At 50.1% G+C, this 27,261-nt stretch overlaps 1 protein-coding gene across 1 annotated transcript in view; it reads right to left on the reverse strand.

Moving 5' to 3' along the window:
- Nucleotides 1-14,031, reverse strand: part of RAB11FIP5 (RAB11 family interacting protein 5) — a 35,484-nt gene extending 21,453 nt beyond the window's left edge. The window contains 1 exon segment of the mRNA XM_087936731.1: nt 13,519-14,031. Coding sequence (XP_087792857.1) covers nt 13,519-13,916 — 398 coding nt within the window. The 5' untranslated portion in view covers nt 13,917-14,031.
- Nucleotides 14,032-27,261: the final 13,230 nt, after the last annotated feature.

A 27,261-nucleotide genomic window follows, 5' to 3' on the forward strand; every position in this document is an offset into this window, starting at 1 on the left:
CAACTCTTAATCTGCAAGTAAGTAATGTCTGACTCTGCTACTCAGCCCCAAGGAAGCTGAGCCCGCTTCCTTGCAAGTTGGGGGGTGGAGGGTGGGTGGGAATTGATTGGGTCCATTTATATAGTGGCCCATCTCGACAAGGAATCTGGGAAGCGAACCCTCTTTAAAATCACATCAGAACATTAAACGCCATTATGATCGATCGTAACTACAAGAACGGAAATGCAAAGCCGCAGCCGAGGAAAATGTTGCAGTCATTACCACAGGCAGGAGCCAGCCCCCACCCTGCACATTCAGTGCCCCAGGCCCAGAGCCAGGCCTTTAAGCCAACAGGGCGGTCGGGGCCATCCTAATCTCCAGAAGGAGAATGTTCCAGTAGATGGACACCATGGCAGAAGAGGCCCATCCTCATGAAAACAACCTGCACCTGAACGTCAGCAAGACAAAGGAGATGGTGTTAAGACTTCTGGGAGAAGAAAGAGGAACCTGCCCCACTTTACATCAAGGGGGCTGCCTGGAGAGAGTTTCTTCCTTTAAATTCCTGGGAATTTACCTCAGCAAAGATCTCACTTGGAAAACCAACACAACCCAGGTGGCCAGAAAGGCCCAACAGAGACTCCACTTCCTTAGGGTCTTGTGAAAGAATAAAGTGGAACAACGATGGATGACCTCTTTTTACCGGTCCACTCTAGAAAGTGTCCTCTCACATTGCACTACAGTGTGGTCTTTGGTCTGATCTAAGTATGGTATATAAAATCACACATTGCAATGTCCTACCTGTCAATGAATACTTCAGCTTCCACCATAACAACGCAAGAACGCACAATAGATACAAACTCAAGGTTAATCGCACCAAACTTGATTGCAGGAAATACAACTTCAGCAACAGAGCGGTCAATGTCTGGAATCCTCTACCTGACTGTGGTTTCTTCCCCAAACCCCAAAACTTTAACCTTAGACTGTCTACTATTGACCTCACCCCTTTCCTAAGAGGTCTGTATGGAGCGTGCATAAGCGCACCACACGTGCCTACCGTCCCTGTCCTGTTGTTTCTTTTATTTTTCTTATATGTACCCATTTCATGTATTCATAACTATGTATATACTTATACTTATTATCTTGTAAACAATTGACAAATCAAATCAAATAAATAAATAAAGTATGCTGCCTCGACAGCTGCAGATAGAAAGACATTACAGGGGGTGGTGAGCACAGCACAAAACATCATGGGCTGTTCCCCGATACCACTAGATGACCTTACTAGGGCTCGCTGCCTTAGAAAAGTGAGGAAAAATCCTCAGGGATGACTCGCACCCCGGTCAGCACTTCTTCACTCTCCTACCATCAGGTGGGAGATATAGCCAACCGCACCAACAGGCTGAAGAACAGCTTCTACCGGTGGGCTGTCAGACTTCTGAACGGAAAATAACTTCATGCTGACACAGTACGACAGACTTGTGGGGCCGGCGTGTTGTGCAACAAGGTCACATAGCGTAATAAGATTGGGACTGGGTGAGGGACTTCTGTCCTCACTGTGAGTTGTGCTGGGTGTGTGTGTGTGTGTGTGTGCACGAAGGGAGGCTCAGCCAATCTCATTGAACAAATGTTGTACAATAAAGGTAATAATAATTTCCCAGATCCAGCAACTAGCAATCATCCCTGGCCGATGGGGACCCGAGCGTGCCTATCCTGCTAGACTGGGAGGGATGGGCAGAAACGACTGGGGGGGGTGGGGGGAGACCCCAGCCCCACAAGTACCTCAGTCCCAAATCATGAAGGGCTTCACAGCTGGCAACCAGCCGGAAGCAGACTGGGAACCAAGGCCTCTGGCGGGAGCGTCCTACACGTTGAAAACAGGTGCCATTTAACCACCACCGCAGCCGAGTTCTGTGCCAGGTGAAGCTCCCAGGTGCTCTTCAAGGGCAACCCCAGGTAGGTCGCCCTTGAAATTTGCTTCCGTAGACTTTGTACATATATAAACCTTTGCTTGCTCTTCCACCTCATGCTTTCTGAGGCAGCAGAGATGGAGAAGGTTCTCCAGAAGGTTGAGCGGAGAGCTGAGGGCCAAGGAGAAGGGAGGGAAGGAGGGAGGGAGACAGGGAAGGAGGGGGGGAGGGGAGGAAGGAAGGGTCCCATTCCTGCCCCAGCTGCTTCCCGGCCTCAAGGCCAAGGAGGTTTTCCTCCCAGGCAGCCTGGAGGCCTCCTCTCTGTCCTTGGCAATACAGCCTGGCTTCCCCAGCTCTTCCCCGCCTGCCCGTTTCCAGATAAATGTTTATTTGGAGAAGCTTCGGGGAAGGTGAGGAAGCACATGACTCAGGGGAGGCCCGTCAACATCACACTTTTTTCCAAAATACCCAGCCCAGCGAAGGAGGAAACTGATCCACAGCAATCCAGCCTGGGGTTAGCCGCAAACACTCTGCAGCCGGAGCAGAGCCACCCTGGCACCGATTCACTGCTCCTCCGTTTGCCAGAAGAACATCTGGCTGGCCGGCCGCACCGGGGCAGGCAGCTGGCTTCGGGGCTCCGCTCGCCCTGCGCCAAAAAGGGCCCCCCGAGAGGCTGTGGGGACGAGTCAAGGCCCCCACCCCCGCCCCCAGACCTGGGTCTCGAATGGCCCTCCCTCCCTGGCAAAGAACCTGCCTGCGAATCTCCAGCTTCTTCGGTGCTCCATTCCTTCCAGGGATGGGCTGGCTGGCTCAGCTGCTGAAAAGCCCCTCCCCCACCCTCCCACAGCCCAGAAGGGGCTCAAGCGGAGGATGCTCCGGCCAGGGCTGCCCACAACGCTTCCCACAGCTTCCCACTGGTCTGCAAATGCCTCCCTCAATTTGCTACCGTGCAAAACAGATGAAGGATGGATCCTCCTGCAGGCGAAGGAGCAAAACAGAAGTGGGAGGGGGGCTCCTGTGCCAGTGACAGGAGAGACCCCCCCGCATTCCCTCCAGGGGCCACTTCTGGGGCTCCTGCTCTGCACCCGGGGGGCCGTGCTTGGCTTCTCTTTCTGGAACCAGCTGAGCCCATTCCCACCTGCTGGCTTCCAACCCTAGCACCCCAAGTGGGCTGCCTGCCTTGGAGGCTTTGCCCCAGAGGTGCCCGGGAGAGGGGGCAGCAGAGGGCTCCCTCCCAGCTGCGGCTTTTCTCTTCTCACCAATGGGGTACCAGCCGGGCACGCAATGGGTGCCGTGGGTGCATTAAAAGCAAGCAAAAGCCAACCATTCTTCCACTCTCAGAAGGCAACCACAATCTTGCAGCACCACAATCTTTGGACACGGGTTATTCCGGGATTCCCAGACCCTCCTCGGGGAGACACCCCTGCCCCCAAATTTAGTCTGAGCTTCTTTGTTACTTCTCAGCTGCCACAGAACAGCCCCCTCCCCCTCACCTCCCGCTTCCCAGTATGTACTGACGGCCACGCTCCAACGCCGTCTCCCAGAGACTTACGATATTCCAATAAAAACCAAAGTCGATAAATAAAAATAAATTTCAGCAGAACAGCAGCGAAACCCAAGCCTATAAATACATTCCTCCGAGTCTCAACTCTTGCAACCCCGCGAAAGGCTAAAGACTCCGCAGAGCAATTTTCTAAACGTGGCATTTTATTTCCTGAATGTCAGGCGCGAGAAAGCTCCCCAAGCGCTTTTCTGGGGAAAAGTTCTCTGAATGGAAATGCATCAGTTTTTTTTTGGGGGGGGGGTGCTCTGCCCAGAATGGGAGTGGGGGCTCTATTGGGGAGAAATGGGGTGGGTAAAGAGAGGGCACCGAGTGCCAAGCCATGTAGGAGTGTTTTACTTTTTATGGCAAAAATAAGCAGCTCAGCAGCTTCCCGAAAACCCAGCTGGCATCACCGGGGCTCTGTATGTGCGGTGGTCTTCAACCACCACCACCACCACCTGGGAGGGGGCTGCTGAAGCAACAGGGAGTCTTCAAAGGAAGCCCCATATAAAATGCATGGCAGTAGCCTATTCTAATGCTGACAGAAGTAGGAATGAAGGGACCTTGTGCTCTCCGAGTTTGGCTCTTTCCTTGCAGACATTTCATGACCCAACTTGGTAACATCATCAGTGCTGGCAAGGAGTTGGGCTTGCTCTGAGCTTACATTCCAGTGGCTGGCCCTGTCAGTGTTGGCGGGGAAGGTCTCAAAAGGTTCTTCGGCGGTCGGCTGGTTTGGCAGGTTCTTGATTGGGGGTGTTGTTTCCTTGAAGGTGGGTCTGAGGTTCACCTTGGCGTTAATCTCTGCTCATCTGGGTGCCAATGGCTGGTGGGGAGCTCCTTCTGGCAAGATCTGCCGGTCGAAGAACCGCTCTTTCTGTTTCCCACCTGCTCCCTGAGCCGTTCCCATAATGCCAGATCTCCCAGCTATGATCCCTGCGGCCTCCGAGGAAATGGCCTCCCATCCTGAGTCCGCAGCAGAGCCCATAAGCACCTTCGTCCCACCGGGATTCACTTCCCTTCAGCACCCGACAGCCTTCCAAGGTGTGATGACCCAGGGCGTGGCACAAAGGCAACACAGTCAAATAAGCAAGGAGAGTCCCTTTATTATCTCTAACTTTGCCCCCAATGTCCAGGTTACCTTCTGGCTGGAGAAAAACTCTCCCAGGAACAGCCTTTGACCGTAGAAAATTCCGTCCAAAACAAGGTACCCACAAACTGTAACTTAAAATACAAACAAGCTAAACTGAAGTAATTATTTGGCAGGGCAGTACCACAAATTTCAGACTTGAAAGCACGGCAAAACTCACAGTTGGAAAGACGCCAGGAACACAGATAAGCCACAACAACCCAGGATAAAGTTACGTTTGCCCCCAACAGCTTGCTATGTGCAGCTTCCTATTTTTATACACTGTGTTCCCAGCTGCAGCTAATGAAGGGAATCAGGGCCCTTTCCTCCCTCATAAGCCATGCAATCACCTTGCTCCCTTCTCTGTTCCTCCCTGTGTGCCCTAGGATGAAGAGGGGGAGTGGACCTGGGTCTTCCTCTGCACTCCCTCTCCCTTGTTCTACCTCTCCCCTGCTCGGCCCAGCCAGACTTTGCCCCTCCCCAATTTCGTCCACAGCCAACAGAGTCACACTCCCACTCCCTGTCAGATGTTCGGCTCCCCCCTCCGAGTCAGATTCCGACAGGGGCATGACACAAGCACTCTCTGTCCCATTCGGCTCCGAGAGGCCTATTTGCCAGCCTGCTGATGGCACATCGCCCTGAACCGTGGAACACGGCTGCCGGCACCCCCAAGCGCTCCTGTGAGTCAGCCGTGGGGCGCCTGCAAGCTTATCTTCCCAACGAAGTTTTCCTCCGGTCTTCTCTTGACACTCTGGTGCTGTAATTACAATAACCATTAGGCTCAACCTCCACGGCCACCAGCTTCCTCCCTTTCCTCCCAAGCCCAGAGCTGCTACTCTCCTCCTGCGGCTCCTTCCTCCACCGGTTGAAGGCAAGACAGGCTCCCAGTCGGTGGAGCTGCTGAAGAAGTTCTTGCCCTGGTTCAGAAGCGTTATTTGTGCTCCTGGCTTAGGCCTCTCCCGGAGAAGTTTTTCCTCCTCAACGCGGCCTCTCTTGAGGAGTCTGGGCTCTGCCTGGGCCTTCTCGGTGCAGGCCCCACTTCATCACTCCCCTCAGGGAGGCCCCACACCAGCTCTGGATTCCTTCGGCCACTTCAGTTGTCCCACAAACACCACAGAGGTGACCAAGAGAGAGCGGAGTCCTCCGACGCACATTCGCCTCATTGCTTGTGCGCCATCCAGACCAGGCAGCCAAGCTCTGGAGTTCGGCCCCAAATCTCCACAATGACCGGCAACTCCTGTCTCAGCACAAAGACGGCGGGAGGCCCAAGGCCCAACCAGGATGCCCCCACCCCCACCCCAAATGGCCTTCCAGACCCTGACCACAACATCCGGGGAGTTGTGACTGATGGTTCCAAAGTCCCGAGCCACAACAGTTGTCGTATAAAATCCTCACACACACCCTTCAGTACACAGAGCTTTTTTGAAGGACGGAATGCTGGAAAAGCCAAGAAGGGGCCAGTCCTGGCTGTGTCTTTTCTCTGCAGCCCCCACCCACCCACCCGAGATGTCCCTTTCAGGGAAGGGGGGGCAGGAGATGACCCGAGCAATAAAATTATGAGCATCTCTTCGCCTATTGTTCGCTTGCTCCGTTTTTTTTTTGCAGTTTATGCTTGTGTTATAATTTATAATGACAATTTTATGTATCTACTCCAGAGGTGGTATATTCAGCTGGTTCTGACCAGTTCTGGAGAACCGGTAGCGGAAATATTGAGTAGTTCAGAGAACCAGCAAATCCCACCTCTGACTGGCCACGCCAACCCCCATCTCTTCCCTGCCTCCCATTGAGTCCCAGCTGATCAGCTGGGTCTCCTTTGGTTGCCCTGCACAGGAGAACGGAGCTGGAAAGCAGGTTAGTGTTGTGGGGAGGGCATAGGATCATTTTGCAGTATCTATCCCCTGCCACGTCCACCAAGCCACACCATGCCCACCAAGCCACACCCACAGAACCGGTAGTAAAAAAAATTGAATCCCACCACTGATCTACTCACTGTTTCAGTTCTGTTGTACACCGCCCAAAATTGCTTTTTGTGAGATAACTGGCTAGATAAATTAGATAAATAAATAAAAAAGTAATTAAAATCCTCAGGTCTCAATCTTCCCCCAATAACAGATCAGCTCAGGACAGAGTTTCCAGTGGGGTTTTGGGAGCCTGAAATATTTACACACACACACACACACACATACGCCATGGGCAAACAATGCTGAGGAAGGCCCCTTGAGCAGATCAAGTGATGCTCCAAACAATTTGTTTACTTGTAACATTTATTTGCCGCTCAACTTGCCACACAGTGATTCTCGGCATCTTACAACATTAAAATCACAGAAGGCCAAAACAGAAAAACCGGGTAGATTTCCCTGGATTTTCTCTACCTCTGGAGCGATTCCTTGGAAATAGGAAATGGGACAAAAAGCAAAAAAAAACAACGGAGGAAGGAAAATAACTGCCCCAAGATTAGGGCATAAAGTATGATAATCACAGGAGCTCAAACTACTAACCAGAGGGGACAATTTTGAATTATTAGAATATGGATTGATAAAATTGCAAATGTGACAGAAAAAGATAATATGAGAAATGAACATAGAAATGAGGTAAGAATTTTAGATAACATTGTAAAATAAGATATGAGAATATCCTAAGAAAAGTGAAACAAGTTATAACATGAACTGGAATTGGATAAGTTTAATACTTCATATTAATAAGGATAACGTAATATGAAATTGAATAAATACAATGAATAGGTAATTATGGTCATGTTCGTATTGAGGTGTGAAACCTGGAATCACACTGCTTGTCAAATGATAATTTTTTATTTAAAACAAAAATTGGGGAGGAAATTGAACATACTAGGTATATTTAACTGATATGGTGGTTGGCATTAGGAGAGAGTATTGAAATGTTGAAAATAAGCAATGAAAGATTATGACTCAATGTGAGGTGTATTAAGAGAGTGTATTAAGAGAGATGATTGGTATTATTAATTTTGCTTATACTAAAATGTATGATATACTGATGTCACACTGTTAAATGTATTGTTGTGTATGTGTAGATTGAAATAAAAAAAAAACTTGGGAAAAAAAAAAGGATGGCTGGGGAATTCTGGGAGTTGAAGTCCAAAAGTCTTAACGTTGCCAAGTTTGGAGACCTCTGTTGTTGAGAGTTTGGACATACAGAATTCTCCCTCGCTCCAGAGGGGAAGACCTGAACTCACAGGAGGAAAGGAAGACCCCTAAGGAAGACCTCCTGGTCAGGAAGAGGAACCGATTAATGCCCGCTATGGCTTCTTCTCCTTCTCTGGAAGTTTTCTTACAGAGGCTGGACAGCCACCAAGCAGAGCTGGCGCAGTGAATGCTGCTGGATGCAAGGGGTTATGCTTGATGACGTCTTAGGTCCTTTCCAACTCCAAGTCCTAAAGAACAACGGGTGTGCTTCAGGAAATGCATGAATTTCTGAGGGGCTGAGATGCACCTTTCCTCATGAAGTCACTGAACCGCGATGCGTTCTCAGCTTAAATTACAAAACATGTTAGGCAACAGCTGCACAAAACTGCCATTTCCTCTGCAGGGTGTGGAGAATGGAGGAGCCACCGAGGAAGGCAACTCATTAGAGAGAGACTCCAAGGGGGAACGAGAACAACCTTGGCGGGCTTCCAAGATTCCCCACAGGAATAAAATTGCACTCCTAGAATTCATATAGTGCCCCGTTTCCTCACCTGGCCCACCCCAAGAGCTGACGCGAGGTGTCTTTCACTCTTAATAGTCCTCGGATCGCCACAGCAACTCAAAAGGAAATCAAGAGAGATTGCAATGCTGCCGGGTGATGGGAAGCAGACGAGGGCATTGGGCACCCTCAAACCACCCCCCAAAGACAAGGGGGCAGGGCCTGAGGGCTTCTGGGAGAGGAGGAAGGCCTAAGACCTCCCGCTTTTCATCCTTCAGGCTCTGCTCAGCCATCAAGTCTAAAGAAAGCTGTTCGAAAGTTTGGACTTGCAAGCCAATGAGAGCTGCTGTCATGCCCTTGACAGAATCTGAATCCGAGGAGGAAGCCAGACAGCTGACAGGGTGTGGGAGTGTGACTCCGTTGGCTGTGGAGGAAACTGGGGAGGGGCAAAGTCCAGCTGGGCAGAGCAGGCGAGTGGTAGAAAAAGGGAGAGGGAGTTCAGAGGACGACCCAGGCCCGCCCCCTCTTCATCCTATGGCACGCAGGGAGGAACGGAGAAGAGAGCAACATGGGTTGCATGGCTTACGGGGGAGGAAAGGGCCCTGATTCCCTTCATTAGCTGCAGCTGGGAAGACAGTTTATAAGAAAGGCAGGCTGCATGCATTAGGCTGGTGGGAGCAAATGTAACTTTATCCTGGGTTGTGGTGGCTTATCTGTGTTCCTGGCGTCTTCCCAACTGTGTGAGTTTTGCCATGCCTACAAGTCTGAAATTCTTGCTCCTGCCCTGCCAAACTAATTACTTCACTTTAGCTTGTTTGTATTTTAAGTTACAGTTTGTGGGTACCTTGTTTTGGATGGAATTTTCTACAGTCAAAGGCTGTTTTTCTCCAGCCAGAAGGTAACCTGCACATTGGGGGCAAAGTTGGAGATAATAAAGGGACTCTTATTATCTGACTGTGTTGACTTTGGGTCATGCCCTGGGTCATTACAGCTGCATTCCAGATCTAGCAGGACAGGCTGCTCCAGCGGTCCTCTCAATGAAGCAGTGCAGCCTAGAGGGACCCAGGGCGTGTGTTGCCTTCTGTCGGGACACCTGCCTTAGGGAACAGCCTCCACGCTACTAGCTTTGACTCTCCTGGCCTTCTGGAACGCCGCGAGGACTTGGCTTTCAGCATGTGAAGGAGCCTGCTCTGGGTTAGATGGTCCGATGTCATGGTGGCTCGTCCTTGCCTCTTGTAAATTGTTGTGGAGTGCCGCATTGTTATCTTTGCTGCCCAGGTCAGCCCTATAAAGAGTTTTCCTACTCTGCTTTTAGGCGAATTCCTGGCATTTCCAGGCTAGAAATACAGAAATTCTGGCTTGGGCCACTCTGAGAAGTTTTAGTTTCCCTTGGCTCTCTGGAAAAGTTGGTTCAGGATGCCCAACTCTTCCAACTAATGGAAGGGAAGGCCGGTGTCGTCTGATGGCAGAGGCTCTCCTGCAGGGTGGCCATTCCCAAACCCGCCCTTGGTCCAAGAGCCATAATTAGCCCTGGATTTCAACACAGCCAGGAAACCTTCCACCCGCAGCGCACGCGGCCTTGCAACGCCCCACAGCCCTTCGCACCAAGTTCAGCTTGCAACCGTCCACGCTGGGTAACAGCTGGTGAGAGAAGGGGAAGTTGCACCACCTCGCTCAGAAGCAAACACAGGGCCTGAAATCGACCAGAGGAAGGAACCCCGGAGGTCAGGCGGCATGCGGCTTCTCTAAACTGGGACGGACACCTTCTGTTCAAAGGGACGGTCAGACCCTCCAGATTCTAAAATCTCTGGAGGTTGGGGGTGTCCTTGGTGCTAAGCTTGGTTGACCCCCTCATTTCAGCACTAAGCTACAAATCCTCTTCACCATTGGTACCCTGAAGCTCTTCTGGTCCTGAAATACAAGACAGAACATTCACCCTCAAGAGCCACGTTGGTTTCTACCAGGAGCAAATCTTCTCAGCCTCTGTTTTGGGACTCCTTGGCTGAAGCCCCCCCACCTGTCGGTTCCACTTTCTGCAGAAGGAGCCTTTCCTTGGCCAGGCCCAGTGTTTGCCATCCTTCTTCTTGGGGCTGAGCCCTCCCCGCCTCCTCGCAGCCCCCTTTCGTTTCAGTCTTGATACCCGTGAACTGCAATGCCCAGAAGCCCATCTAAAATGGACACCTAACATCAAAAACGTCATCAAAAAAGCACAACAAAGAATGTTCTTCCTGCGCCAACTCAGAAAACTCAAACTGCCCAAGGAGCTGCTGATCCAGTTCTACAGAGAAATGATGGAGTCTGTCATCTGCACCTCCATAACTGTCTGGTTTGGTTCTGCAACCCAACAGGACAGACACAGACTTCAGAGAGTAATTAGGACTGCAGTAGAAACAATTGCTACCAACCTGACTTCAATCAAGCACCTGTATACTGCAGGAGTCAAAAAGAGGGCTGTGAAAATATCTACAGACCCCTCACATCCCAGACATAAAACTGTTTCAACTCCTCCCCTCAAAACGGCACTATAGAGCCCTGCGCACTAGAACTATTAGACACAAGGAGTTTTTTCCCCCCGAATGCCATCACTCTGCTAAACTAATAATTCCCTCAACGCTGCCCAACTATTTACAAACTCTGCACTACTATTACTATTGATCTTCCCATCCTTCGTTTCACCCATCCTCCCACTTAGGACTGTATGACTGTAACTTTATCGCTTGTATCTTTACGATTTATATTGACTGTTTCTTAGTATGATTTGATTGCTTATTGTACCCTATGACTGTATAACCCTGTGACTATTATTAAGTGTTGTACCTCATGATTCTTGACTCTTGATGAATGTCTCTTTTCTTTTATGTACACTGAGAGTATTTGCACCAAGACAAATTCCTTGGGTGTCCAATCACACTTGGCCAATAAAGAAGTCTATTCTATTCTATTCTATTCTATTCTATTCTATTCTATTCTATTCTATTCTATTCTATTCTATTTAGGTGAGATGCCCCCAAATGGCAGCCAAGAGTACCTGGTTTTCTTGTGGTCTGCCCAATGTTCTTTGGAGACATTGTCGGAAGTTGCAGAAATTGCAGAAGTTGCAACACATCTGACACTCCAACACTCTTTCTTTGGAAGTTAGTCCTAGTGCTAACCTCCTTGAAAGTTATTTTCTAGTTATCCCGGAGGAAACAACCCCATCCTTCTTCCAACGCAACGGTGGTTGCTTCTTAATTTCTAGTAGACTCAACTCACAAGGTCTGAAAATGCAGGAGGGAAACACACAGCTCCACCCACCCAACCGATGGCCGGAAACGTCCTGCGGCTCCTGCAGGCACAGAACATGCTGAAGGTGGGATGTGCCAGGGGAGGCCCAGAGGTGGCTGGAGAACAAAAACAGTCCGCCTTATCTCAAGCGAACAGCCCAGAGTTCACACAATTGTGTGACATTTGGAACGATCGCCTGGGATGAAACCGGTCTGCATTGAAGCAGGGAGGAGGAGGAGCTTCTGGCCTACGGGCAGCCCAAGAGACGAAGGAGAGGGGTGCCAGGGAGTTTCCTATGGGAACAAGCCAGTATGTCACCCCAATTGATGCTCTCTGCACCCCGGGCAGGAAGAAGACCCTGGCGAGCAGCCACAGCCTCTGCCCAGCCTCTCCTCTGCCCCTTCCCCTTTGCAGGCCCCCATAATGTTCCCTTCTGGGCAATACCGCACTCCCTTTCCATCCAGGGTGAAACATTCAAGGCAACAAGTGACCAAACAATTTAGCTATTCAAAAACACAAGAAGAAAAACACAACCTGGGCCAAAGTCAGCACATGACACACCCTGAGCGCAGCTGGTGGGCTGCCTGGTAATAACAACAGAGGCCTTCAGCAAGACCAGGTCAGCAAAAAAGCAACTTGCTGGGCGTGGACGGAAAGGCGGGTCCTCCCAAGCCAGGGCCCAGGGCCCTCCAGCAGGGACTGGTCAATTCCCCAACCAGGGAGAAGGTACCCCACAAGATGGCTGCCCCACACTGGCATCCCAAGATGCAAAGCCCTCTCCCAAGAGGCCCCAACTGGACACCCGCAGAGCATAACGGACACCACCGGACTTCTGGGGCAGAACCGACTAGCTAAGCTGGGTGAATTTTAGTATCGGCTACTGGAAGTCCCGTTTCCCACAACCGGCCTTCGATTCCAACTTGGGCAACGCTGCCTGGGGACTACGGGAGTTGAAGTCCAGCCTACCTGGGGAGGGGGGGTCACCAGGTAGGGGAAAGTGAGGAGTGATCTGTGCAGCTTTCCGCAATGGACCGGATGGGAAGGAATCCATGCCTGACCCTCTCTGCTGAAGGGGTGGGTGTTGCAGGAACATGGGTCTTTCGGCCAGACCTGGGCACGGCTCCTGCAATGGCCACACCAGAGGCTGGCAGAGTGGGGGAAACCAAGCAGGGATGCAGGGGCCCTGGTTCCTCACAGCCATGCCAGTTTCTAAGCCCCCCACCCCCACTCCCAGGAACCAGGGTTAAGGGGGAGGCCAAGCCAGCCAACAGAAGAACCTGGCTGCTCCAGGGGCCCCCCAGACTCACATGAACCTGCATTCTTCCAGGGCAGCCAACCTCCACACGAAAGAGCCAGGCTCTCGAATTCTCCATCCCAGATGGGTGTCCCCTCCCCCTCCTGCAGTGGGGCTGGCCAAGGCCAAGCACGCCCCGGCTCCAGTGTCCCTCTTTCCGGAGCCACCTGGCCCCCATGCAGGAGATCAGAGGCCCCACAGAGAGGGGGCTCCTTTGCAAAGCTGGTGCTCCTGGGCCTTTGGGGTGCCAGCACAGCTCCCCCCCATGGGGCATCCGTGGCCACGGGACAGGCCTGAGTGGGCAGCCCTCCAGATGGGACAACCTGCAAGTGTTGCCCCAGGTGTGCCCAACATCTGGGAATATGGGGTCAAGGTTCCCCTGGTGGGAGGGGGGGTTGGCCTGCCTTCTTTCATTCCAACTGCACCTCCCCCCACCCCAAAAAGGTCCAGACTAGAAATCCAGCAGCCCCAGCAGTGCCCTCTCCTCCAGGGCTCGAGAGGGGCCTTCTCTCCCCCCCGCCCCCCGGCACGGGATGGACAAAGCGCCTCTCGGGCTCGGGAAACGGGGGGGACCAGGGCGTCCCCGTCCGATGCTTCTCCCCCCACCCGGCACCACCCTCCCTGCGGCGCCCGGGCGCCTCCCCGGCCGCGTCCCGGGAGTGACTCGGCGTTTCGGGACCGCAGCGCCGGAGCGGGAGGGGGGGCCGCGCTCTGCACGCGCCCCGGAGCCCCGCGCGCCACTCACCGGTCCGGGTGGGAGCGTCCGTCCTGCAGCAGGGCGGCCAGCGGGAAGGCGGCGCGGCCCAAGAAGCGGTCCGGGCCCACCAGCGCTCGCTGCCAGACCACCAGCTGCAGCAGCTGCGGGTCAGGGTCGGGCGGCGGGGCCGGTCGGGCGGCTGGCGGCGGCGGCGGGGGCAGCTCCAGCGTGCACTGCTCGGCCCAGCGCGGACAGCCGCCCTTCTGCGCGGCCACGGCGGTGCGGTGCTTCTGCCGGCCCAGCTGCAGCGTCACGAAAGCGGCGTCGCCCGGGCCCCCCGCCCGCAGCCCCCGCGCTTGCACCACCGCTACCTGCACGTGGCTCGGCAGCCAGGACGACGACGGCGACGGCGGCGGCGACTCGTCGCCCGCCCGCGGCAGGCTCATCCCGGCAGCGGGGAGGGGGCGGCGGCTCCTGCGGCAAAGTTTCTCCGGCTCCCGCGGACGAAGCAGGCGGACGGCCGGCAGGCGCGGCGGTGCTGCAGCTGCAGTCGGGTGGCCCCGCCCCGCCCGACCCAGCGCCCCCCCACCGCGCCAGGAGGGCCCCGCCCTTACGGTCTGGCTCCGCCCCGCGTCCGGCCGGGGCTGGGGGGGACGTCCCACGCAGAGCTTCCCGGACGGGGCGGGGGCTCTGGGCCTCTTTGCGCCCCTCGAACTTCGGGGGGCGACGGCTGGGCCGGACGGTTACTGGGAGGCCCCCGACAGGCAGAGCCGCGCCTGGCCTCCTGGTCCGCGGGGCTATTCGGCTCGAGGGCGGAGAGAGCCGATTCGCGCCCTTCGAGTAGGTTCTCCTACTTGAGCAGCGGGACGGACTACAAGACCTCTAAGGTCCCTTCCAGCTCTATTCTGATCGGTTGATTGGACAGCCTCCGCGCCCCCAAGACTTTTCAGCGCCCCTCGGCGGGGGCCACTGCCCTACCTCTAACCGCCCCGCCGGGGACTCCGTTCCCAGCGGCCTTCTGACCACCCCGGACAGGGCGAGAGCGGCGGCCCCGCGCAGCATCGGCGGGCTGCGCTCGGGAAAGAGCTCCGCCGGGAACTCTGCCACAAAGGCAGCAGCAGCCGCCGAGCCCCAACTCTAGGGCGCCCCGCTGGTGGGAGCCTTGGCCTCGAGGGGCCGCTAAGCCCAGGAAAGTTCGGGCTAACCGAGGTTTCTCCCCCGCCCTCGGACAGCTGCCCACCTGGGACGGGGCGCTTGGTGTAAGTGGAGGACGAGCGGGCGTAGGGGGGAGAGAAAGCGGCAGGCTCGGGACTCCAGAACAAGTGGGAGGCGGTGGGGGTCTGAAGTTTGGGTCAGCTCTAGACAGGCGCTGGGGTTACGGACCCTGGAAAGGCTGAGTATTTTTCCAAGCGTAGAAAACTTAATTTTATAGACAGCTGGACTCCCCTGTGGCTCCTGTTTGCTTACAACCCAGGTCTCCAAACTTGGCCACTTTAAGACTTGTGGACTTCTACTCCCAGAATTCTCCAGCCAGCATAGCTGTTCTGGAAGTTGAAGTCCACAAGTCTTAAAGTGGCCAAGTTTGGAGACCCCTGGCTTACAACTAAAACCCAGCTCACTAAAAGAAAAATACAAGAGACCAGAAAGGCTAAGTACAAAAAGTCAAGGTAAAACCACAAAGTCACTGACCCCTCCCCAAGGAAGGCCTGCAAGTGGGCAACCAGGTCTTCAGCAAAGGAAAAAGTGTCCACTTAAGTGACATAAGAACTCTCAGCCCTCCAGTGACCAGCAAGACTGGAATAATTGGGTCTGTCTGTAACGGTATATGGAATGGCAGCCCATTCTGTTGGGAAACAGGAGGAAGAGCCGCAGACTAGGCAGTGGTCAGATCAGAGGCAGCTGAGCAGTGTAGAAGGAAGGAACGACTAACGTCTCGGAAGGGACCCTCCCTAATTTCTTGGCCCGTAAAAGTGAGGGGGTGGAGCAATCTACCTTCAGACTTGCATGTTTCTATTAACATAACCTTACAAAAAATACAGCGCTAATATTCCTGAATGTGCTTTTGTATTTGGACTACCTTGCAAAGGCTGGTAGATCTGTGCCAAGGGTCTTCAAACTTGGCAAGTTTAAGACTTGTGGACTTCAACTCCCAGAATTCCTGAGCTAACATGGCTGGAGGAGGCATTCTGGGAGTTGAAGTCCACAAGTCTTAAAGCTGTCAAGTTTGAAGAGCTCTGATCTGTGCTGCAAAATTATCTTTGCTCTTTGTCTTTGCTGCCATCTAGTGTTCATCTAGATTTTTGCAACCGGCTGGGAAAGGAAAGGAAGCAATTGAGGTCTCCAATAGTTTCAGGTTGCAATCTAATCAAGGAAGCCATAGTGGCAGTAACGGTGGGCCTCCAATACAATTCTACTAATTCATGCCTAGACAGACATTCATTATCCAGGGTTTAGTGCAGGGTCAAAGCATTGATTGGGCATGCATTATAGCTGGGGTCTTCAAACTTGACAGCTTTAAGATTTGTGCACTTCAACTCCCAGAATTCTTCCTCCAGTCATGTTAGCTCAGGAATTCTGGGAATTGAAGTCCACAAGTCTGAAACTTGCCAAGTTTGAAGACCCTTGCATTACAGTGACCTAACTAAGAGAGGAGAGGGAAGTTGTCTCCTCTGAGTTGCTCTCGGTTGTAGCAGGCCAGGGGCGGAGGTGGGCAGGTTGTATGGCCACAGTCCGGAGGAGCTGCCTCTCATGGACCAGAAGCTCCAGTGATCCGTCCTTATTTACTGCAAAGATGCTCTAAGTCAGAAGCCAACATTTCTCAACCTTGGCAACTTAAAAGATGTGTGGACTTCAACTCCCGGAATTCCTTGGCCAGCATGCAGTCTGGGGAATTCTGGAAGTTGAAGTCCAGTCAAGGCTGAACAATATTGGACTGACCCCCAACTGAACAATCATCTTCCTTTCTGAGCTACACAGATCACTCGGTGGTTAGAATAGAATAGAATAGAATAGAATAGAATAGAATAGAATAGAATAGAATAGAATAGAATAGAATAGAATAGAATAGAATAGAATAGAACAGAACAGAATAGAATAGAATAGAATAGGAGATTTAGAACAGAATAGAATAGAGATTTAGAACAGAATAGAATATGAATTTAGAATAGAATAGAATAGAATAGAATAGAATAGAATAGAATAGAATAGAATAGAATAGAAAACTTTATTGGCCAAGTGTGACTGGACACACAACGAATTTGTCTTGGTGTAAATACTCTCAGTATACATAAAGAAAAGGTACATTCATTAAGAATCAAGAATCATAACGTACAACACTTAATGATAGTCATAGGGTACAATCAACAATCAAATCATACTAGGAAACCGTCAAGTGGGAGGGGATGGGTGATAAGGAGTGGTGAGAAGATTAACGGTAATAGTAGTGTACACTTTGTAAATAGTTGAACAGTGTTGAGGGAATTGTTTGTTTAGCAGAGTGATGGCTTTCAGGAAAAAACTCTTCTTGTGTTCTGGTGTGCAGGGCTCTATAGTGTTGTTTTGAGAGGAGTTGAAACAGTTTATGTCCAGGATGAGAGGGGTCTGTAAATATTTTCACAGCCCTCTTTTTGATTTGTGCAGTATACAGGTCCTCAATTGAAGGCAGGTGGGTAGTAATTGTTTTTTCTGCAGTCCTAATTATCCTCTGAAGTCTGTGTCTGCCTTGTTGGGTTGCAGAACCAAAACAGAGAGTTATAGACTCAATCATTCCTCTGTAGAACTGTATCAGCAGCTCCTTGGGCAGTTTGAGGTTTCTGAGTTGGCACAGAAAGAACATTATTTGTTGTGCTTTTTTGATGATGTTTTTGATCTTAGGTGTCCATTTTAGGTCATATGATATAGTAAAACCTAGAAATTTGAAGGTCTCTACTGTTGATACTATGTTGTCTAGTATTGTAAGAGGTGGTAGTATAGGAGGGTTTCTTCTAAAGTCTACCACCATTTCTACGGTTTTGAGTGTGTTCAGTTCCAGATTGTTCCTGTTACACCACAAGGCAAGTTGTATAACCTAATGTCTGTATGCAGATTCATCATTGTCTCGAATGAGACCAATCACTGTTGTGTCATCAGCAAACTTCAATATTTTAACAGATGGATCGTTTGAGATGCAGTCATTGGTATATCGGGAGAAGAGAAGTGGAGATAGCACACAGCCTTGGGGGTGGGGGTGGGGGGGCTGTGCTGATTGTACAGGTATCAGATGTGATTCCGCCTAGCTTCACCTGTTGCTTCCTGTCTGTTAGGAAGCTTATAATCCACTTACAAGTGTGTTCAGGTACCGCTAGTTGGTTTAATTTACTTAGAAGAGTGTCTGGAATGATGGTATTGAATGCTGAACTGAAGTCTACAAAGAGGACCCTTGCGTAGGTATTTAGCGATTCAAAGTGTTGTAGGATGTCATGCAGAGCCATGTTAACAGCATCATCTGTCGATCTATTTGCTCGGTATGCAAACTGCATGGGATCTAACAGCAGATTCGTGATGGTTTTCAGGTGGGACAGCACAAGCCTTTCAAAGATTTTCATAACTACAGAAGTTAGAGCAACTGGTCTGTAGCCATTCAGTTCCTTGATGGAGGGCTTCTTTGGCACTGGGATGATGGTAGAATGTTTAAAGCAGGAAGGAACACAGTGGTGTGACCATAATGTCCTAAGCTTCTCTTGAGTGGTCAAAATGTCAGCTCTGCCACCCTGGACATTGCCCTGTCCCTCTTCATCTCTGGCCCCAGGCAAGCAGCTTTGGATAAAGCCAGTGATCTGAAAAGAAGGATAGCTTTGTGAGCCATCCTGGTCGGTCTGAGATGGCTCTGAAGCTCCACAGAGTGGAAAACTGGGGGATCCCACCCCTGAAAGGACCTAATGGCAAAGACTGCAACGACGACACCATCAAAGCCAACCTCTTTAACACATTCTTTGGCTCAGTATTTGTAAACAGCAGTGGATCATGCCCAGTATTTCCTAGTCGAACCACGGACAACTACAATGATCTAATACATATCGATTTTACAGAAGACATTGTTGAAAAAGCACTGCGCAATCTAAAACCATCCCTGTCTATTGGACTAGACAGAATATGTGCCTACTTCTTTAAAAAGTTATCCACTACCATAGCTGAACCTCTAAGCATAATCTTTGAAAAAATTTTCAGGACCAGCTCCTTGCCAAAACTATGGTCACAAGCCATGGTCATCCCCATCTTCAAAAAGGGAGACCCCAGTCTAGTTGAAAATTACAGACCAATCTCCTTATGCTGTGTCACCTGTAAAGTCATGGAATCAATTATTAACCAATCCATTATCAAACAACGTACTCTCTAATAAATAATTTGGTTTCAGAAAAAAACTATCCTGTAATCTGCAACTCTTACACTCCAAAAACATATGGACTACACAACTCGATCAGGGCAAAGCAATAGACTCAATCTACATAGACTTCTGTAAAGCCTTTGATTCAGTGGTACATGACAAACTACTCCTAAAACTAAAATCTTATGGTATCGCTGGACACCTGCATTACTGGATAGAAGCATTCCTATCAAACAGACAACAAATGGTCAAAATTGGGAGCGTCCTATCAAATTCTGTACCTGTCAACAGTGGTGTCCCCAAGGCAGTGTTTTAGGACCAACTCTTTTCATACTCTACATAAATGACCACTGTGATCATATTAAGAGCAACTGCGTTCTCTTTGCTGATGACATAAAGCTATTCAACACCACAGACAATACTGCTACCCTTCAAAAAGACCTTGACTGTGTATCGGAATGGTCAATCAAATGGCAACTACAAATCTCAAAAAATAAATGCTCTGTCCTACATATTGGCAGAAAAAAACAGAAAATAAAACACAAGCTAAATAGTCAAGACCTTGTTGAGGATCCAAACTTTGTCAAAGACCTTGCAGTACTTCATCTCTAATGATCGAAGTGCTAAAGCCCATTGTAACTACATTGCCAAAAAGGCATTAAGAGTTGTTTATCTAATCCTAGGTAGCTTCTTCTCTGGTAATATCACACTACTAACTAGAGCATACAAAACATTTGCTAGACCTATACTTGAATACAGCTCATCAGTCTGGAACCCATATCATGTATCATTAACACAATTGAAAAAGTCCAGAAATATTTCACAAGAAGAGTTCTCCACTCCTCAACTCATTGCAGAATACCTTATGCCACCAGGCTTGAAACTCTAGACCTAGAAAACCTAGAACTATGCAGCCTCTGGTCCTATCTAAATATAGTATATAAAATCATACATTGCAATGTCCTACCTGCAAATGAATACTTCAGCTTTAATCATAACAATACAAGAGCACACAAAAGATACAAACTCAAGGTTAACCGCACCAAACTTGACTGCAGAAAATATGACTTCAGCAACAGAGTGGTCAATGTTTGGAATACTCTACCTGACTCTGTGGTTTCTTCCCCAAACCCCAAAAACTTTAACCTTACACTGTCTACTATTGACCTCACCCCTTTCCTAAGAGGCTTGTGCATAAGCGCACCAATCGTGCCTACCGTCCCCATCCTATTGTTTCTTTTATTTTTCTTATAAGTATCTATCTCACTACAGTATATTTATTCTTATACCTGTATCTTGTAAGCAATTGACAAATAAATCGCGACAAATAAATACTAAAAATTGTCCAGCTGAGGTGCCTCTCAGAGCCAGATAGTTTCCCTGAATGTCATTTGGGAACCTTCTGGTCATTTGTCCACTGCTATAGCTCTGGCCAATCTCTGAACGTGGAAAGGTAGCTGTCGGTGGAATAAGGATGAAGGAGCCCTGGTGGCACAAGTGGTTAAAGTGCAGGATTGCAAGCAAACTCTGCCCACAGTGTGGAGTTCGATCCTGACGGGGCTCGAGGTTAACATTGAAATATTCGTTAAAGCCCCCCAAAATTATGAATACTTTGCTCCACCTGACCACAATGGAAATATTTCAGTTTTTCTCAGTTCCCCTTTCCTTTCAGAGCCCAAGAGAAGACCTACCAATTTGGCCAGACCATCCGTTAATTCCTTGAGTATCTTTATGTGCAGGTCATCTGTTCCTTCCGATTTAAATTCCTTGCAAGTAATCTGTTCGGGTTCCGGCAGTTAGCCCCATTAAATCATGAGTCTCCAGCCAAACTTCCAAAACTTCAAAAGAATTTATTTGGGAGTTATCATGTCTGGCAACTGCCTGGGTGTAGCCGACTCTGAGACACATCATTCATTGTCACCCTTGACCATGGTTTTCCCCCAAACCCCTGGGTGTATCATTCATATTCTCCAATGGGACACCTCCACGGCCAAGAGTCATCAATCTTGTTCTCCAGTTAGATTTTTGTACGGCAGAAATTTTCAGTCACCTAGTTACTTTGAAAAACTATGGATTGCACTTTCGATTTCCAAGCTGCCACGCTGCTCTTTCAAACCCTTCCCCTCTCCCTTTCTGTTGGCAACTCTAAAACGACCGTAGACCTATTTTATGAGTTGACACAATCCTTATATTTCTGTTAATCTCAAGATGAAATCCTGCTCCGTCTCCTTCACGGTTGCCTGGTGGAGCACTGTAGGGAATGGGACGCTAATGGGGTGTGAAAAGCTCACCTAAGAACACGCCAACAATTGGACTATGCAAGTGTTATTTTATTAAAACCAGCAAGCTCTGGGGAGCCACTGGTCTCTGGTCCTCAAGAAGGAAGAGCTTTCGCAGATGAGTGCACAGAATTGCTTTGCTGCCGACAAGGCACAGGTGCGGTCCAGAAAGAGAAGCGTTTGTGAGGCAAGCAGTCTGCGCTTGAGAAGGGAGAGTCGACTGAGCCGATGCCACAAAGGTGCTTTTCAAAAGGCGGCTGGTCTTTCTTGGGTTTTTTTCCCCCTTGAAAACATCTCACTTCTCATCCGAGCAGCTTCTTTGGTTCTCCGAAAGCCAAGAAGTCCACTTGCCTTGTGAAACGCACCTTCACCATCACCACGGCCTGGAGGATGCAGGCCACCTCCGCCTCCTTGCCATCACTTGCCAACATTCTGTTAAACCACAAATTCCCACAACACTATCAAATTAATTACTAAGACTATATTACTATTCGTCTCATCCTTACTAGCACCTATCTCTTCCACTTATGGCTATATCCATGTTGCTTGTATCTTTACAACTTACGTTGTTTCTTAGTATGATTTGATTGGGTATTAGTATCCTATGACTATCACTAAGTGTTGTATCTTATGATTCTTGATGAATATACTTTATTTTTTCTTCATGTACACTGAGAGCACATGCACCAAGACAAATTCTTTGCATGTCCAATCAGACTTGGCCAATAAAGTATTGTATTGTATTGTATTGTATTGTATTGTATTGTATTGTATTGTATTGTGCTGTCCCAGCCAGTCTATGGGAATTGGATAGTTACTTAGGAATTATGAGGGAATTATTAAGGGAATGCATCATGGTAAATGTAGTTAAAGGTATCTTGGGAAATGTAGTTCATGTCACATGGCCACATCTGTAATCCCGATTGGTCACTAATTTGACCCTTGATGGGTTGGGGGAGTTTTCCTCACTTTTGCCCGAACTCCCTAACTCATGGCAGCTGTTTTCTATCGCTATGAGATGGGTTAGGAGATAACTGTTGGGTATATGGATACTCCAACTGGTTTGGGTGAATAAATATATGAACCTAGGATTAAGTGCTATGTAGCTTTAAGCACAAGAAACTGCAATGTCATTGTGGGTGCGGTTGCAGGCAGCCATAAAGGTAGGAGGGGAAACGTAATAGCCCCGGCTTCTGGATGCAACTGTCTGAGTCCGGCTTCTGGATGCAACTGTCTGAGCCCGGCTTCTGGATGCACCTGGTTACTGTTCCTGGTCTGCTGCCTACTGTGTGCTGTGTTGGTCTATCTGCTTATTTTGGAGGCTACTGTGCCAGATACCAAATTCACCTGAACACAAGGACTGTTTGGTGAGCTGTGGATTCAGCATTGTATTTGAGAGAAAGGTATTTTAAGAAGAAGATTACAAGCAGATAAAGACATTGTATTTACTGTTTAATGAACTTGATAACTGGATAGATAAACTGGATACTGATATATGGACTCAATGACTATTCTTAATCTCTGTATGAATTAAATATCTATTTTAAAACCACAAACAGTGTTTTTGTCTCAAGTGTGTGTATACTCATGGGCCCAGCCTCTCTCTCATTTGGCTGCCTGGCTTGACTGCTGCTGCACACTCTGCTAGGGGGTTTATCCCCAAACACTAACAATAACCATCTTTTACTACAAGGCAGATATGCAAAGGATTGGTCATTAAAGAACTTTGTCACAAATGTGAGTTATGAGGATACCTGATGAACCAATAAGTGTACTATGTTACGGACATCTTATTGAGTTTATCTATCTGCATCTGCACAGCTTAAAAATCCACTACTATGCAGAATACAAAAAAAATGTATTGTATTGTATTGTATTGTATTGTATTGTATTGTATTCCATTCTATTCCATTCCATTCTATTCCATTCCATTCCATTCCATTCCATATTTTTTATTCCATTCCATTCCATTCCGTTCCACATTTTCTATTTTATTCCATTCCATATTTTTTATTCTATTCCATTCCTTTCCATATTTTCTATTCTATTCAATTCCATTCCATATTTTCTATTCCATTCCATTCCGTTCCACATTTTCTATTCTATTCCATTCCATATTTTCTATTCTATTCCATTCCTTTCCATGTTTTCTATTCTATTCCATTCCATTCCATGTTTTCTGTTCTGTTCTATTCTATTCTATTCTATTCTATTCTATTCTATTCTATTCTATTCTATTCTATTCTATTCTATTCTTATTCTTATTCTTATTCTTATTCTTATTCTTATTCTATTCTATTCTATTCTGTTCTATTCTATTCTATTGGGAGCAGCTCTGGGCTTTGGGGGATACAAGGCACCTGAATCTGCAACAGAGTAAAACTGACCTCGAAGAAGTCGCCAAAGAGTAATGAAAGGGCAAGGAAGGTCCTGCCTCTCCTTTTCTCTTGGTTTGAGGAAGACCTCTAAGCCTTTCCCATCCCAAACTGAGGGGCCTGCTGGGTCTGTCCTGGTGAGATACTTGCAGTCCTAAGAGCTGCTTTTCAGGATTCTGCCATCCGGGGTGCGGGTTCCCTTTATGACCCGTTTCCTTGTTGGTGTTCAGACCTAGGCTTTCCCCCAAAGCACTAAGCAGACTCTTTGTCCTGGCAAAACCCCTTTTATTAAACAAAGGTGAATTTCTTTCACATTCACATTCTGCCAAAGTCCTGGCAAACAGTCTTTCAAGGGTGTAATTAGGAGCACAGACCTTACCTAGCTTGGAGAGCTGCCAAGTAAATATGTCCAAACACAGTGCTGACAAGGAAGGGCTTAGCACAGAGTCTCTGAGATGCACAGACAGATCTTCACATTGCTGCAGCAAACGAATTGTTTCCTGCACAAGCCCCCTTCCCTTTTGCTCCTCTTTTAATCCCTATGGGAGGGGCCATTCACCATCCACCTCTGGCTTTACTCCCACGTCGACCCTTAGTTCATAATTGTTCTTTTTTAGGGGGCAGCTCTGTGCATGCACAGGCTGGGAACCGGCTCCAGCTGCTCCCCCATCTCATTGCTGTCTGAGCCCGAAGGCAGCTGATGACTGCCAGCCTGCCCTGGCCCCATCTCTGCCTCTGATGCAGAGCCTTCCTCAGCCTCCAGGACTGGCCCAGGTTCCTCCCCAACCTCCTCCCAGTCCGACTCTGCTGCCAGTTCCACTAGCCACTGGTGGGCCACAACAGTTGGAGGAAAGTAAGCCCCACATAGCCAAGGATGGCGGGTCTGCCTTTCTCTTCCTTTGAACATGCCTGAAGAAGTTTGTGGGATGCTTGCTTTCATGACTGTGTTCTTCTCCTAACTCCTGCATCTTGGCTCCGGGGCAGGACTAGAATGGGCCGTGCCAGAAGGAGGCCTTGCCCTCCCTGGTGCTAGGACAGCCTGCCAAAGGCCTCCTGAAGCACCCAGGCTGCCCACAGTCTTCAGGGGCAGCAGAATCTTTGCCCTGGAAAAGAGCCGTAGCTCCTCCATTCGCTCCCTCAGTTTGTTGCCCAGAAAAAAGGAGGGAAATATGCTCACATGCCCCCTTGCAGGCCTGCTGGTAGGTCAGGGGCTGCCCGGGAGGTTGACCTGGGAGGTCCAGGGCATGAAGTGAGCCAGGCTGCTTCCAGGGCACCCAGGGGCAGGGGATGATGGGCAGCAGGGAGTAGGGAGCCCCTGATTTCTCACCAAAAGTGGAATGGGCTGAGCTGGAGCCACCCATATTGCGGGAGAGCAAGGGCTTCGTTTGGCTTCTGCCAGGGGTGGCATTCTACCGGTTCAGACCAGTTTGGGTTAACCGGAGGTTAAATTTTACATCTTGTTTTGCCAAACCAGTAGTTGAACCAAATGGCTGGCCCCCTCCCAGGAGTCTCCATGGCCCGTTTTGGATGCAGGTAAGTTCAGGGTCCGCATGGAGGCTCTGGGAGGGCAAAAAATGGGCTGAAACGGAAGTCTGGAAATGGGCCTGTTTCTGGCTTCTGGAGCCCAGGGGAGGCCATTTTAACTTTCCCAGAGGCCTGAGGGAAGCCTCCAGACTCTGGGGAAGGTGAAAAATGGCTGAACCGCAAGCACCGATACGCCACACCCACCATGGCCACGCCCACCCAGCCACTGGGCAGCAAACCAATTGCTGGGATTTTTGAATCTCACCCCTGGGCTTCTGCTCACTGGATTGCTTGCGGTCAGCCTACGGCCCAAACGGGTGCAGTTTCGGTTCAGCCGGGAGAATTCACGGCACAAACCCCAGCCGGGAGGGGGAAAGGGACCTCTTTCCAGGGAGGACTTCTGAGCATACCGTTCCCTAGTGAATGTCCGGCCGGGCCTTTCACGTGCTCACTCAAATGCCCACCTGCAACCCCAGGACAATTGGCATTGGAAGGGGTTCAAGTAGCTGCCTGGTCACACACACACCCCCCGACTTGGTGCCTGCCACAGCAGTCGGCCAAAGGGCGGGAGGGCTGCCGAGGTCGTGGACACGAGGACCCTCAGGCTGTCGCTGGGGTGGAAGGACCCCCCGCACCTTGTGCCTTTGCACGATATCGGGGATGCAAAGAGTAGAATTGTGGGTGTCACCGTCATTTTTGCCCTGCCCTCAGTGACGGTTTGCATGGGAGGCCGCCGAAGGGAAAGACGGGTGGGTGGCAGGAAATGGACCCGGTCCATCTTTAGCCAACCGTGTGGCTTGCTGGACGCTTCTGTCTTTCACCTGATCCTGAATCAGATCCCTTCAGGATCCTCCTCTGAGCTCTCAACTGGACCGAATGGGCGCTTGGTCCTTCTTCCAACCCCAGTTTGAAGGGAAGGGACCCTGGGCTACCTGCCAGAGCCACAGGAGAGCCACGCGTGGGAAGGGGCTGCTGTTCACTCCCTCTGGACCGTGCCCCCGGAAGATTTAGGGATCCTGCCTGGGTATCCTCAGCCGGCCTCCCGCTTCTCCAAGCAAGGAGAGCCAGGGCCCCCTAGTGGCAGATCGTGGGAAGGGAGTGCTCAAACTCCCAGTTCAAGCTGCAGTGTGTGCGTGTGTGTGTGTGTGTCTGGGATGGGGGCCACATCCCCAGAGGAGGGGAAAGCTGGGGAGCCCCTTTGCTCTTGGCAGCTGTTTAGGGGCCCTTCCCTGCCTTCCGAGTCCTTCCGCTTAGCCTGACAGGCAGAACCTGGGGTGGGGAAGGTCTGCAAACCCAGAACCCGCCCCCTGCCCCACCCCTCCCTGCTCAGCTGCAGGTGCTTTGGAAGGGCTGGGGTGGGGAGGGCACAGAGGCAGCGGCTCCCAGCCTCTTGTTGACCCCTGGTTGAAAATAATCCCCCCTCTTCACGGTTTGACTGCTGAATGCAGAGGCTCCTTCCAGCCAAGAGCTGCTCACTTCAAGTGACTGGTTGATTGCAGTAATTGAGCAGCTATTAATCTGCATTCTTCTTTCCGGGTGTTATTTATTTTAAATGGTTCAGAGATTATTCTATTTTTAGAGGTAGTTTTGGTTCCTGGTCTCAGAGCCAGCCTTCACTCAGCCTCTGGGGGCCTAAAAGAAACTGGGAAGGGGGGGCTTGTCCAGGAGCCAGGATGACCCCCCCCTCCCCATTTCAAGAGTCTTTTCTCACAATAAAACACAGGCTGCTAAAGCCACTTGGATCTTCCTCAGACCTCAAAGTGCTGGTCCAAAAACAACCTCGCCACCCTCACTGGGGGCTCCATGGCAAGGTGTGTGTGTGTGTGTGTGTGTGTGTATGTGTGTGTGTGTGTGTGTGTGTGTGTGTGAGAGAGAGAGAGAGAGAGAGATAGAGAGAGAGGCAGGCAGGCTGCAGAGGTCCGTCAGGAGTTACTGCAGGTGTGAAGCCTCGGTGGTGGGATTCGAAATATTTTACTACCCGTTCTGTGGGCGTGGTGTAGTGGGCGTGGCTTGGTGGGCATGGTTTTGCTTGTAGGGCGTGGCATAGCTTGGTGGGCATGGCTTGGTAGGCATGGCAGGGGAAGATTACTGCAAAATCCCGCTTCCCACCCCACTAACCTGCTTTCCAGCTCTGTTCTCTTGTGCAGGGCAACAAAGGAAGACCCAGCCAATCCGCTGGGATGCGAGAGGCCGAGAAGAGATGGGGTTGGCCTGGCCGGTCAGAGGTGGGATTGGCCGGTTCTCCGAACTA

Source organism: Pseudonaja textilis, chromosome 6 (genome assembly GCF_049901715.1).
Source record: "Pseudonaja textilis isolate UNSWEBS1 chromosome 6, rPseTex1.2, whole genome shotgun sequence".
Classification (NCBI taxonomy): Eukaryota; Metazoa; Chordata; class Lepidosauria; order Squamata; family Elapidae; genus Pseudonaja; species Pseudonaja textilis.